Source organism: Anarhichas minor, unplaced genomic scaffold, assembly GCF_050575085.1.
Source record: "Anarhichas minor isolate MPS153535 unplaced genomic scaffold, ASM5057508v1 ptg000058l, whole genome shotgun sequence".
Classification (NCBI taxonomy): domain Eukaryota; kingdom Metazoa; phylum Chordata; class Actinopteri; order Perciformes; family Anarhichadidae; genus Anarhichas; species Anarhichas minor.
Genome location: NW_027466504.1, coordinates 2,210,705 through 2,225,359, shown reverse-complemented (window position 1 = coordinate 2,225,359; position 14,655 = coordinate 2,210,705). Strand labels below are relative to the sequence as shown.

Genomic DNA, 14,655 nt, shown 5'->3' with positions numbered 1-14,655 from the left:
TCATGTGAAGAGGGCCAATTTGTTCTTACCACAGTGCACATGTTAGTGAAGCAAAATCATGCTAAATGTGAAGTTGTTGTAAATAAGACGAGCATAGACCATAAATAAAAACTAGAAAATTCCTAAATAAATTGACAGTGTGGCTTCTACTGCCCGAAGAAATCGCAATATATACACACGCCAATGTTACCGGTAGTGTCATTCAGGTTCAATTGAGATAGCGCTACTCTCTTTTCTGCATTTTATATTCATACTCTTGGATTGAATCTTGTATTTGTGGGGCATTTATTTGGAAAGGGTGGGACTGGGTGGGTGAGAGAGGGGGAGAGGAGACAGAATCATAATGTTTGACACTAAAATGAGAGGCTTCATCACAAGCATTCCAGTTAGAATTCATTCTGTGGGGCTTTTAATTTGAAATGGGGGGAGAGAGGGGAAAAGTCCTCTAAAAATATCTAAGACCTGAATGACTGTATGATAGAGAGAGAGACACAGAGAGGGAGAGAGAGAGACAGACAGAAAGATAGACAGAGGAGAGAGACTGAGTGAGACAGGCAGACAGACAGTTAGATGGACTGAGTGAGTGGGAGAGTGAGACAGGCAGACAGACAGTTAGATGGACTGAGTGAGTGGGAGAGTGAGACAGGCAGACAGACAGTTAGATGGACTGAGTGAGTGGGAGAGAGAGACAGGCAGACAGACAGAGAGCGAGAGAGAGCCTGCGTGCGTGTGTGTAACTGGTTGCCATGGTGAGCCACGCACCTGGTGCTACAGGCAGACTGATTAAGAAACATTGCAGTAATCAGTGATTTTGAACAAAACCCCTTCCTCTTTTTAACAAATTAGCAGGAGTCTGAGTGCCAAAATATGGATACCGTGAGAAAGATAAGACTCTGCCAAACTCGGTAATGTGTTTTTTATGTTTGTGGTGTTAAAAATGTGAGCTCCAGAGCAATAGACAAAACTGGTACCGTCTGCGTTCTTTGAGAAATTAGTGGTGAGATTCAAATTCCACCAGAAGGCTGTGCCATCCGCGAATTAATGGGATGTGAATTTGCTCAGTCCAGATGGGCAGGTGGCACCTTGCATGGTAGCCCATGCCATCAATGTATGAATGACGTGTAAAGCGGTTAGAAAGGCGCTATACAAGTACAAGTCCATTTATCATCCATTTACCATTAAAGCAAAAGACTGAAAAACAAATGTGGTGACGAAAGACAGCTCAAACACCATAGTTGATAAATCAGATGGAACACAAGAAAGAATAAATATCACCAAAGGACTCTCCACAGACAGAAACAGAGGATGGTATCAGGAAGCCAACTAAAGAATCCTTATATCAAGAAAGCCATTTTCTTCCACAATGTCCTGTGCCGAGACTGTATCATGGAGACAAAGCAACTGATCGACCACTGATATTTTCAGGCAAGATTCCAAAGGAGTATTGCCTCCTTTAGAATGTAATGTATGTACCTATGATGTATAAGCAAGACAAAACGAGTACACAGCCATGTTAGTGGCTCTGAAGGTCTTGAATCTACCAAATGTCATGAAAATCCATTCAATAGTTAGATATGTTTTTCTAAACCATAAAATGGCGGCCAAAAGTCTTTGCTTGCCCAGATCATTTTCTAATCCAATTATTTTCAGATTATATTGTTGCGTTTCATTTGCCTTGACAATGGGAATGGTTTCATCAATATGGCACTGAGACCAACCTTTATTAGGGCCCGAGCAACCGACGTCGGGCCAGCGAAGGCCCTATTGAAACTGTAAGGTTTTTTATTATTATTCTGATTTTTATTTGAGAACATTGGGCGCATATTTGCCATACCCCAAAACTCACCAGGTTTTGGAGTCTTGTCAGGTCTGGTGAAAATTGCCATCTGAAAAATAATGCATCTTTCTGTGTAAAAAAAATGGCTCTCTAGCGCCCCCTACAATTCGGACCGGCAACGCCCCTCGGCCAGTATGTCCGATTGACTTGAAATTCGACCCACATATCCGACTCCGCTAGATCTACAAAAAAGCCTCTCAGACCCCTAAGCTCTGCCTACTTAGATTTTCCGCCATATTGAATTTAGTGTAAAACACATTTTTGCAAGCTCCTCCTAAGCCTCCATGCTGGGTCCGATTGCTACCAAATATGCTGTGGATAATTATTGGATCTAGATCATCACAAATGATCAAAAGCTTTTTAATAGCTCTTAGCGTTTACAAAATATGGACCAATAAACTTCTTAGGGGCGTGGCTTAATATCAATACACAACCTCTGAACCGTTTGTCCTAAAATTACAAAATTTGCAGCATATGTGCACATTGCATGCTGTAACATACCCTGAGATTTGTTTTGCATTCAACCACTAGGGGGCGCAACAATAAACCCGCGAAGTTGTGCTTTTTGTCAGTTTTTTGCATTTTTCAGCCTTCGTACTAAGATGATTTACTCCTACAGATTTTATGCGAGCAACTTCTACTTTTGTCAGGATGCTCTTAAGACCTTTGTGATGAAAAGTTATCAAAATCGTGTGCTTTCATCGAAGAACCTTGACGTGGCGTGGCGGCCATTTTGCCTCATTGTTTATGAGAAAATAAGTTCTTATAAGTTGTTATAACTCCAAGGTACATTATCCAATCCGCACAAAACTTCTCATGCATGATGCTACTTCAAGCTTGAACATCCTTCAATTGAAAAAATTTCAATAACTCATAGCGCCGCCTACTGCCTAAAGGAAATGTCATATTCTATACTTTTATTTATACCTCCTAGCCAGGTTACTTGATGAGTCTCAAATTTAGTACGGATAGCCTTAAGACATTGATGATGCAACATCATGAATATTGTGCGTTTTCGTTGAACGCTGTTGCCGTGGCGATGCATCGTTCGCCATGAAAAAGGAAGCTGATGGTTTAGTGGGTTGGGATGCTCAAAAACTCCTGGAACTTTGTACATGTGTCATAGGTCATAGGCAGACATAGTGTATATGGGTTTTGGGCTTGGCCGTTTTAAATTGCCTCTATAGCGCCCCCTACAATATTTCGAAACAGCAGCCCCAGCGCTACATGTATAAAACTTAGTAGGCACATGTATCCTATGGAGACTTAAATATAAGTCTCTTGGGACCATGCTCTAAACCCTACCGGAAGTCTGTAATTTTGATATTTATGTCATTTTTCCATAGAATTTGGCCTATTTCTAGTCGCTATACTTTAACGAACTCCTCCTAGGGAATTTGTCTGATCCTCTTCAAATTTCGTCAGTAGAATGTCAAGACCGTTGTGATTAAAAGTTATCAAAAGCTTTACGTTTGACGGAATGGCTTAGCCGTAGCGGGCGGCTACTTTATGTGATTCCCCATGAAAAAAAAGCTGATGTAACTCAGCTGGACTTGATCCAAACGGTCCCAAACTTCACATGCTTGATAACACTCATAGCCTGAGGATGTCTACAAGCTAACTTCCCCTAATACTCACAGCGCCACCTGCTCGCCAAAGGAAATCTGGATTTTGTGATAAACACCTCCGATTTACATGACTTTTACACAATGTGGTTTACATTTGACACAGAGCTACATGATGCATGTTTACACGCGTTCTGTAGCGCCAGGCAGCGGATACAGGAAGCATCGGACTATTTGCAAAGCATCATTTCCAGCTTCAGGCAGTCCACGCGGGATTAAAAACGTCTCGCTCGCGGACGCGCCGTCCGCGGACGTTCTCGGACGCGCAGGCCGGAGTCCCGCCGGCACCCCCGACGCGCTGCAGATTGCGAGGGCCCGTTCATCGCTGCTCGCAGCTTTAATTTTAAATATTTTCTTAACCACTGCAACACCACAATTGAAATCCCACCATCTCCATTGTGTTGCGTGGGCAGAAAACTCAAAATCTGGGAAAACAAGGCAGCAATTTCTGTATGAAAAGATGCTACAAGTTTTTTTCCTCACTCACTACACCCATGACTCCTTTTCTCCTGTAATCTTGACAGGATGGGTTTATCACCAGCTGTCAGATATTTAATGCAATCATTGTCTTTACTGTAATATTTAATAACAAGTGGAGGGCGCAGAACTTGGACAGACGCTTGTATTTCTTAAACACTATCAAACAGTGACCTCAAAAAATGTAAACATTCATCAGTTCTACATTGTAGGAAATGTTTCCCTAAAAAGACTGGAAGGCTACATTGACGTTACACTTTCATGGAAGGAAAAACAAAACACAATCACTATAACAGAAATGTGATTAAAACAACCTCTTTACAACACAGGGGGTTGGTGGAATAAATACCAGGACTAGGTCTGGTCATACCTTTGGGACATACCGACGTGCTGGAGCTGTGCCTAGATCAATCTGCGACCATTTCTGTAAGGCCTTGACCACAACAAAACCCGCTGTGTTTAAAATGTCGGACATTCGTGCCTACTGTCCACAAACAAGTGAAATTCATTTAAAAATATTGCACTTTAAAGCAACTAGTCTTCAGTCTGCTGGCAGCACTCACATCAAGGGCGGGAGAAATCCACTAAGTCATCATTCTGTCATTTGCATCTCAGATTCTCTCCTCCTCTCGGAGTCTGCCGCTCAGTTTGTCCAGAACGATGTTGAGCTCCATGTTCTTGTTCAACTTCAGGAAGAAGTCCTTCCTTAATGGATGAATAGTAAGCCAATCAGTAGCCACTTCTGCCAGAAGACGGATGTGTTTCTCCATTTCACCTGTTTGTTGGAGAGGAGGAAGACCCAATCACATTGCAGTTCTTTTCCAAAACGCTATTAGAAGACAGCAACTAGTTTTCTACTAAAAAATAATGTTGAAAGCTACAGTTAAATGCCATTTGCCTCAGCTTTTTCTGCTCGTCATCTAGCAGTTAAAAATAAGAATACAAAAAAATGTAAGTTGGTTCTCAGCTACTCTCATCCAGCTCTGCTGATATTTCTTATTGTTTGAACCAACCTGTACTGAGAGCAGATCTGTAGCTGGCCACCGTCCGGTTACAGGCCACTTCCATAATTAAAGACGGTTTCTTCTCTGCAACAAAAACGTTCCGGAGAATCCTGGCCAGCTCGGGAAGCCGTGACATCATCAGCAGGCGGTCCTCTTGTGTGGGGTTTCGTGTCATGGCTGCCTGGAGCTTCTGGGCCTCTTTTGCACGAATCTGAAACACCAACAAAACAACACATGGATTAATCTCAACATGGTTTTCTGGGTGGGCAAAGGCCAATTCAAGCAGGCTAATAAAACACATCAAGTCTAGTTCAAACTGCCCACCCCAGCACTAATATACCCCGCCCTCCTCCCGGTCCACCTACTCTGTCCAGCAGTGACTGGGACACTCCTTTCAGGGCAGTTGGGACCTGAGCTGCAGGGGCAGTTGATGGAGTAGACACTTGGGGGACTGTTGGGTTCTGTGGAGATGCAGGCTCTTTTCCTGCAGCTTTATCTTCTGTCTTCTGAGCCAGAGACATCAAAGCCTTCTCCATCTAAATGCAGGACAAAAGAATAATTCCATTTGATTTAGACAGACCGATGATGAATTAATATATTGAACATTCCAGTCGGCATTATAAAATCAAGCCTGACATTTAAACATTACCCATTGATAATACATTATTCTTAATGGCAGAACATTGACCACTTTAAAATGAACACAGTACCTTGGGTGTGATGAGTGAGCGAGCCTTGTCAAGCACCTCCTGAGCTGTGGCCAGTTTGTCAGTGTCAGGAGGCTGAGGCAGCGAGCTAGTTAAGACGGCTGGCACAGTGTCCACATTAAAGCGAGGATGCCAGCGGGTGAGTTTGTTTTCTGGAACAGACACTGGAGGAACTAACAAGGACAGGAAAATCTGCAGACAGAGACAGGGTTCATAAACATTTATACCAATACATTTCCACGTCTTTGATGAAAGATTTATGAACATACACTCTCTGAAAGATCTGTGTAGACATGATTTAAAAAATAAAATAAAATCTATGTCACAATGTACCACATATATGTTAACTAAAATTAAAGACAAACCATGAGTATTGGGGAATATGACCAGAAAAACATGGATTGTATCTTCACATGACTTGTAGGCTGGGCTCTTTGCTCAACAGCCACTGTAGATAGTGGTTTTCCAAAGTTACAGGCAATTTAGCCAGTCGCAATTTTGTTGTCGGGAAACCATTAACCGGTATACAAAAATTTGCCAGAAGAACCAACTTAAAAATAACAATATTTAAAAATGTAAATTAATAAAAATAACATTGGTGGGATTTTTGTTTGGCGAGGTTCGTTTTCAAATGCCATGGTGCTGGGAAACAGGAACGGTGGGCTATGGGGAGATCACGGCCAGGAGGCGTCACCTCCCCATGTGTGCCTGGCTCAGCAGACAAGGTGGCCCGGCAGCAGCAGCCCACTGTTCCGGCTCCCCAGCATTGGAGAACAGGGCCCCTCTGCTCCTCCAGCAGAGAATGATGTCGTCATCATCACCATGTCTTATAAGTTACTTTTCTAAGTGAAGACCTGGTATTGCCCAAATGTAGCCGCATCTCAGGTCTGACAATGATGTTACCCAACACAGAAAACCATGTGTACTTAATGGATATTTGCTTCAGAAATACCTGTATAATTACTTTTCCAAAACTGTCTGCAAGGTTGTGTTGGAAAAAATAATAAATCCAGAGAGGTAATATGCAAACTCGTTAGCAGAAATTCGACACCAAAATGTATTCTCCGTGTGTCAGTGGAGACAACCATCTCAGACCACAGTGTTTACTTTCAAACTTGGGATTGTGCCATGATCGAAACTCCTCCCCATTTGCTACCTATGCCTAGTTGTGACTCTCACTATATGAAACTAACAGGAAACAATAATGCAGCAGCTGCTGACCTTGTGGTGCTGTTTGACAATTGAGACCAGATTCAGATGGAAGATGAGTCTTCTCTCTAGGAGGCGAGAGGCTGACAGGACAGGCCGAGCCTCATTCTGGTCTGAGGAGGACAAAAACACACCGGTTAATAAATGAACACATAAAAAAGGTAGAGGACACATCATCATGAGCATCTATAAAAAGGCACTTGCCATTACACCCACAGTTTATATATATCCCATTTAACAATGTGTAAATGGTGAAGTGAACAGAGTTGTAATGGATATTAAAATAAGCCAACTTCTAATATTTTGAGCAGAAGAAGTGGTGATTTAATAAACTAACCAGAGAGAAGGACTGGATCCACGGTGAGCTGGTACCGGCCCTTCTTAATGCTGCTGTTGAAGGTCGGGACATTCTTCTCCTGTCGAAATGTGTAGGCCTCGGGAAACACCATCTTTATTTGACTAACGTGGCCCTCCTCAAACCGCCTGCAAGGAGGACAAAGAAAAGAGTCAAACATTAGCTTCTGCGGTCTGACAGCCAGTCCTGTTGGTGTGTCCCTCAGCTCCATCTGTCAAGGTTGTGAAGTGCCCTTGAGTAAGGTCCTGAACCTTATGTTTCCCCCCTGGGCGCTCTGCAGCAGCCAACTGCTCCTAAATGCTTAGGGAGAGTTCAATGTAAAGGTCAAATTTCATGTACATGACTGTTAGAAAAAGATTTGCGGTTTTTAAATCCCAAAACTTCTGGAAGATCCGTGTGTAGAAGCAAGTTTTTTGTGGTGGTTTTTTGAGCTTTGAGGAAAACAGTGCCATATTTCAGTGCTTTGAGGTTATTGGGCTGTTGCCTTAGAAGAAAAGGAAACGTATGGCCCGTGTTTACCCTATATTTATGCGCAGCTGCTAAAATTTCCCACAATTGCTTATATCCTCTGCTGTTGTGTTTCACCCCGCGCAGTGGTGCCTCTCCACACTCGCACAAACCGAGCAGAGAAGTGAAGACAACAATGAAGTAAAGACACACTAACTTGCTGGTGGATTGTTTGATTTTTTTGTTTGTAGCTGTGCTGTATTTTAAATGTAATCCGATGTTGTGCAGAGCTTCGACTTCATACCCTGGGAAATAATGGCAGTAAATTCAAGTAAAACAGGCTTCACTTATCCCGTTCGAATGCCTTGCACGAAACATAGACATGGCAGTCCATTTTTAACTTACATGGGGCCCCATGGTATTACTAATACTGTGCGAATACGGTTTTGGTTACATCCCCAACCTGAAATAATCACTCATCCTCATTTATATCCGGAAAGTACAACCAGGCCATCCCTCCGTGATTCCACTTACTTGTGCATCATGTCCTGAACTCCACGTTTGATCTTGGCGAAGGTGGCGGTCTCACAGCGGTTGTGTAGCATGGCGACCACCGTGTCCATACTCCTGAACATCTCTGCCAGCACCTTGTACTGGAAAGGCAGGGACAGACCTGGAGGGCCCGCCTGAGCTAGAGTGTGGTACTGCTGGTATGCTGGCTGCCCAGTACTATGAACGAGAAAAAACACATTTGCTTCTGATTTGGGCTTTGATTAGTGGTAATGTAGTGTCCCACCTGCACAGTGCATATTGGTTTTCGGCTATAAGTGTGTTTTTACATGCTCACCTGTCCTGGGTTTGTGTCTCACTCAGCTTGCTCTTGGCCTCTCTCTCCTCCTTCCGCCGCTGAGCTTTGGCTGCAAGGTCTTTGACTTGCGCTACAGTGAACTTGAGGGCCTTAGCATCAGAGACGGTTTTGGGAACAAGTGGGGTTGTTTTATGAGGAGCTGAACCGACTGGAGACGAGGAAGAGGAGGATGTGGCCGCTGAAGCGCTGGATATTTCCTCTGCATGCTTCTTGATCCTCTGAAGGCGAGACTTGAGGGTTGCAATGCCCTCTTTACACAGAGCCTGGCAGAAAGGGGTGCAACATTTTTCCATAGGATTTGTTAACAATATGAAAAATAAAGAATAACACCATAATCATCGTTTGATATGAACAGCAATATCAGTCTATCACACAGTTTTGCTGCAGTTAGCAACACGCACGCATGTGTGCACACTAGTGAGGCATAATCTGCAGAAAGTCCAAACACAATGCGTTACCTTGCTTTCCTGTCCTTCAGTGATCTTGCTGTTGACTTGACCCCTCTGTGGAGAGCTGTTGGTTTCAAAGTGATGATGGTTCCCAGCATTCTGTCCAGAAACGGGGGCTGCCGGAGCTGAGTGCTGCTGGGTCACCTCACTGGACAAGGACTTGGCTGCAGCCTGGACATACACAACAGCGTGTTTAGTGTCACTCTATATGAACAATTTCGTGTTTTTTCGCAAGCTCGCAACCACAAAGTAGGCAAACAGCGGTTTATGGTTGCCACCTTATTTTTAACCAAAGGATGAAAACGAGCCTGTACATATATACATTGAGCTAGTGTGTATGAGGCATAACCTTGAGCGTAACTTTACAGATTTACTCAAATATGGAGCAGCCATGAGCTGGATTCCACCAGAAAAGAATAAACGTAACGTAACCTGCGGTGTGTTTTGAGGTAGGACCAGTTTCTTCCTGGCCTTCGTCCTTGCTTTCTCCGGAACATTAACTTTAGCGTCTGTAACGACCTCCTCTTGCCGTCTCTTTTTGGCCGTGCTATGGTCGGCGGTGGCTGAAAACACCGCGGCTCCGAGGTCGAACTCTGTCTCGGCCGAGGTCCGCTTTGGTGTCCGAGGACTGGTGGGATCGTTCGCGGTGGTACCGATAGAACAAACTCCCTCGTTTAGCTCCACTGCCTCGTCAATAACTCTGACAAATTCTTCATGGACGGAGGACGAGCAAAGGAAACCACCTTTGTTTTTGGCGAATCTTGACCTCGTACTGGCAACGTTAGTACTGGTCTCAGATGAGCCACGGCCGACAACAGCGCTCCTGCGCTGCTTGATTGGTTTGACCGGACCGGCGACACCTTTCTTTCTCTGGGAAAAGAAATCAGTAACTCGAGCCTGAGACATCTTCCTGCTGATTGAGGTGGACACAGGGACCGAAATGTGAAAACAAATCTACAACTCTCTGAAGTCGGTAACGGTATAAATACTGTCCATCGACAATAGATTTCCGGAAATATTCACGCTACACAGGAAGAAGAAAGGAAATTCGCGCGAAATTACCGAAGCCACGCCTCGCTGGTCACGTCATAGGATAATAAAAGAGGGATAGGCCATGTTGATGAACTAAGCAGTTATCAAAGACACTTTGTTGAATCACAATGATACTAGTAAACAGCTCTGCTGTTGATTTGATTATTTTTGTATTCATTCTTTGATATTTTTTTCTAAAACCAGTGTTTTGTGTGGCGACACTGACTCGTCCTTTTCGTAATATCCGTGTATAACAAAGCCCAAATAAATACGTGTATTACAAAATCAGACACGTTTAATCGTTTATTTAAACTGTCATATAGAATGCTGTTTAACACAATTGAAAGACAGTTTGTAAAGCAATATTCTATCAACTTCTAAAATGTTAACGGTTTGCAAATAAATGTCTTCTACAATTAGAAGACACAGGCACCCTTCCTCCTGCTTACATCTGCTCTGTGTCCTTGAATCTCATTTAGACTTGTTAATACATGCAATATGAACAGCTTGCATCTTTTATTTACATCCCAACCTGGCAACATATCATTTTGTCTTTTCATATCTCAAACTGTCTTATCTCTGTGAGAGTTTGCAGGTCCAGTTAACGGCACACAGAACAAACTAGATTACAGTATGGAGGTATCACACAGCATGTTTTGTTTGGCTACAACACTTTCATCTTTAACAACATTCAGAGCAGCAGAGTGCAGAGACTTAGTCGACCTGGTCTCACAGAAATCCATGAAATGACCACGACATGTTAACAATGCATTATGGGGTGGTGGCACGTAATATACTTGTTGGCACAATGGAAAACAATACCAATGAACAGTCAATTACAGTCCTTTTTTCTTTGTGGACACATGAAGTAAACACATCCACATGACTATAGCTGCAACGGTCAGAGCTGGTGACGTACTATAAACCAGTTTTTGCCACTGTTGGCTCAAGCATAGCTATGTAGAGGCAATTAAAATACTTTAAAATACTTATAAATACCCCTCAAAGGTATAATATGCCACAATTTCCCAAAACACTATGTATATAGACTAAGCTGCCTGTATTTTTTCTTTTCTTCTAATTTTGCTGTGTACGAGACATTTCTGGGTATCAGAAAAGAGCCTTTGGACCGTACGTTTAGGTGTAATGCAGTCAATAAGCAGGGTGAGCAGCCCTTTCTTGTTCCCAGGTCAAACACTTCCACTTTGTCAAGCCCCATGGCGTACTGACACACAGGGTATGTGGTACTCTTTAGCGTCCGATACACAGTATCATAAGATACCGTTTAAAGTATCTTAAAATTGAGTCTTCAATCTTCATCTTTTTAAAGAAATGAATTATGTCCTAACTCTAGTGTGAAACGAAATCTCTTTAAAGTTTAAGGACATGATAAATCATTTTTGACAATCATCAACTGCACTCACATATCATGATCAATGGCAAGATTAATTTAACACAGCAATATTACATTTCAATGAGCACATTTACATTTCAGTACTGTGTGTTAATATCTCTTAATCTAAATGCACACACCTCGTAACATCAACTCATTGTCCCTTTAATCACATACTTTGTGCTTCACTTTCCTACTTCGTGCACGGACCAACAGACACCTTGAATACAACGTATCAGAGCACGGGAAAGTAACTGGATGAAGTCAGCATTTTAGATTAGATTAGATTAGAAAACTTTATTAATCCCCAGTGGGGAAACTCATTTGCCATCCAAAACTCATACAGACGACACAGTCCACATTGCACAACAGACAAAAACACATTACAAAGGATAAATAACACCAGACAATGCCATATAAAACATGATTGACATCAGAAAGATAAAAACCTCTGAAGGTGTTCATTAAAAAATCGAACTGCTGCTGGACCGAAAGACCTTCTTAGTCGTTCAGTAGAACACTGAGGCATCCTGAGGCTCTCACTAAATGAGCTTCGGAGTCCATTGAAGACACAGTGTAGTGGATGGCCTTCAAACAAGACAATTGTTTTTAACTTGGCCCTTGTTCGCTTTTCAACAGTGACTTCTAGTGAGTCTGGGTTAAGGCCAATCACTGAGCCAGCCTTTCTGATCATCTTATTGATCCTGTTTTTATCATCCGCAGTGATGCCCCCCCCCAGCAGAGCACAGCATAAAAAAGAACACTAGCCAAGATCCCCTGATAGAAAACATGAAGACGCTTCCTGCTGATATCAAAGGATCTAAGTTTCCTCAGGAAGAAGAGTCTTGACTGAGCCTTTTTAAAAACAGCATCAGTATTCTTTTTCCAGTTAAATTTATTGTCCAGATAGACCCCGAGATATTTATACGACTGGACAATTTCTATCTGCTGACCTACAATTGTCACTGGGGAGACCTCCTCCTTCTTCCTTCTAAAATCAATAACCAACTCTTTGGTCTTTCCAACATTTAATTAAAAAAAATGTTCATCACACCAGCTGACAAAAGATTCAACCTTCCGTTTGTAGGCCAGGTCGTTGCCTCGGGTAAGTAGACCAACCAGAGCAGTGTCATCTGAGAACTTCTGGATGTTACAGGACACATGGCTCTGCCTATAGTAAGCTGTATATGTTACCACATATAGTTACTAGCCTACCCCATACCAATACGTTCTCAACACACAATGATCATTAATATGAAAGGCTTAATGGGCATTTAAAATATAAATAAGTTATTCTTCCATTGTGGTATCACTGCTTGATGAAGAAGCCTGATGGATTTGAATAGGGCAGTGATTCCTAACCTGACGGGGTCCCAACAAAAATCTGTGAGGTCACCAAAAAGGATAAAAAGTAAAAGATGGCGATCTGTTACGTGTTATGTATATTTTTTCAGGCTTTTCTGTAATTTACACTCACTCTACACAAGCTGAGTTAGATTGTCGTCTTGGTTACAAAAAGGAAGCAATAAAACTCCCAGAGAAAGTTTTCAGGTAAAAATGTAACTTTTCTATCAGATGTATTTTTTTGGATTCTGTCCTGAGATCCATTAATACAAAACATACTATAAGAATTGTTGTTATGTAAGCTGAAATAGAAGTGACTAATTTGTCAAACTAGCAGTCAGGCTAGTTCACAGGAGGTGAAAACATGGCTTGTGATTCTGGGATGGCTGTAATGCCTTGTTACAAGTACTTTCTTTTATATTCTAAAAACCTGAAAGCCTGCTTCAACTAGAATAAAAGCTAAGTTAATTATAATCAGTTGCATGCTAATAGGGTCAGTGAGGCCTGATTACATATTTACAGTATAAACAAATCTTTTTGTTGGCTGGCTAACTTCCGGATTAGGCCTATGCTAACTTGAATGGGGATAAAATAATTTAATCATGCGGCCCATTTAGACTTTACAAATGTTATCCTGCCGAAATGATCAAATTCTGATTGTGAAGCGAGATTGTGAAAAGTATTTAGGGAAGTTGGGAACTTTTGACGATCCACCTCACCACCAATGCAGCGGCCCACAAGGCCACTGGGCTGCATTTAATGTGACACGTCTGCTCTCACGCCACACCTCCATTTTCTCACACGACAACCTCAGCTTCTGCTGACTCATAGACAAGTCCAGGCTGATTCCCACTTTATGATGTTTTACTCAACATGTAATCCTCAAATCACAGATTTGCTGGGATCAGAATGACCGGTCTTCAGCGAGTTATAAGTGGAGTGAGAAGTTTTCAGTGAATCACATTTTTTTTTGCTGAGTTGTGTAACTGTTGTTAGGATTCAAGTATTGATTTTCTCTTTTCTCCCTGTTAAAGTTTTTTTGGGGGGGGAGTTCTTCCTGTTCCGATGTGAGGGTCCTGGGACTGAGGATGTCGCATTTGTACAGATTGTAAAGCCCTCTGAGGCAAATTTGTGTTTTGTGATTTTGGGCTGTACAAAACTAAATTGAATTGAATTGAATTTTATAGCCTCCGTACTCCTCGAGTAACCTGATGACATTTTAGGGGCCACAGCTCATCATGGATGACAAGACCACAAAATACATTAAAATAGTAAAAGTGTAAAGAGGAAATGTATACAATTGTTGTTGAGTCTTGGTCAAATAGTGTTACTGTATTTTTTGATTGAGACTACCAAAGGGAGGTCATTTGCTGATGAATGTTAGTGTTGTAAGGGCTAAAGTGCATAATGGAGATACAAAGTTTATAGAAGAACATTTATATTGGACATGACTAATCTGTCAAGTAAGCTAAATATACAGAAGGTTTAAAGTAACTCCAAAAGCAACTGTGTAGAATAATTAATCAAAAAACAGGTTTGATGTACACCTTAGCACAGGGTGTTCTGTGGTTATTTTACAACAGTCTGACTCAGGTTGCACAAAATGTAACCAGCAAATCTGCGGTGCATCATTGTGGCTTTACATTGTGCACCACCACTCCAGCTAGAGTCTACAGGTAGAGCAGATACCTGCTGCCTTCACTCAGCTGTAAATATAGTCACCAGTATAGTATTACTTACTGTCATGACAGACAGAGCTTTGTTATGCCTAGTTGGCATTAATATCATAACAGCTGGTTGAAAAAATATTAGTGCTGGGCAACGATTTAAATATTTAATCGCGATTAATTGCACGAATTTATTGCGATTAATCGCATTATGGCAAAGTTCAATAATAAATTCAAAAGT

General features: G+C 42.0%; 1 protein-coding gene across 1 annotated transcript; it reads right to left on the bottom strand.

The window, feature by feature from the left end:
• Positions 1 to 4,026: 4,026 nt before the first annotated feature.
• cdt1 (chromatin licensing and DNA replication factor 1) lies at positions 4,027 to 10,006 on the bottom strand. The gene is made up of 10 exons (XM_076076806.1): positions 9,411 to 10,006; positions 8,988 to 9,149; positions 8,509 to 8,792; positions 8,196 to 8,390; positions 7,197 to 7,342; positions 6,872 to 6,972; positions 5,654 to 5,842; positions 5,309 to 5,479; positions 4,953 to 5,154; positions 4,027 to 4,714 (listed from the first exon to the last, which is right to left on the bottom strand). Exons 1-10 carry the CDS (start codon positions 9,882 to 9,884, stop codon positions 4,551 to 4,553), a joined length of 2,088 nt encoding a protein of 695 aa, XP_075932921.1. The 5' UTR covers positions 9,885 to 10,006; the 3' UTR covers positions 4,027 to 4,550.
• Positions 10,007 to 14,655: the final 4,649 nt, after the last annotated feature.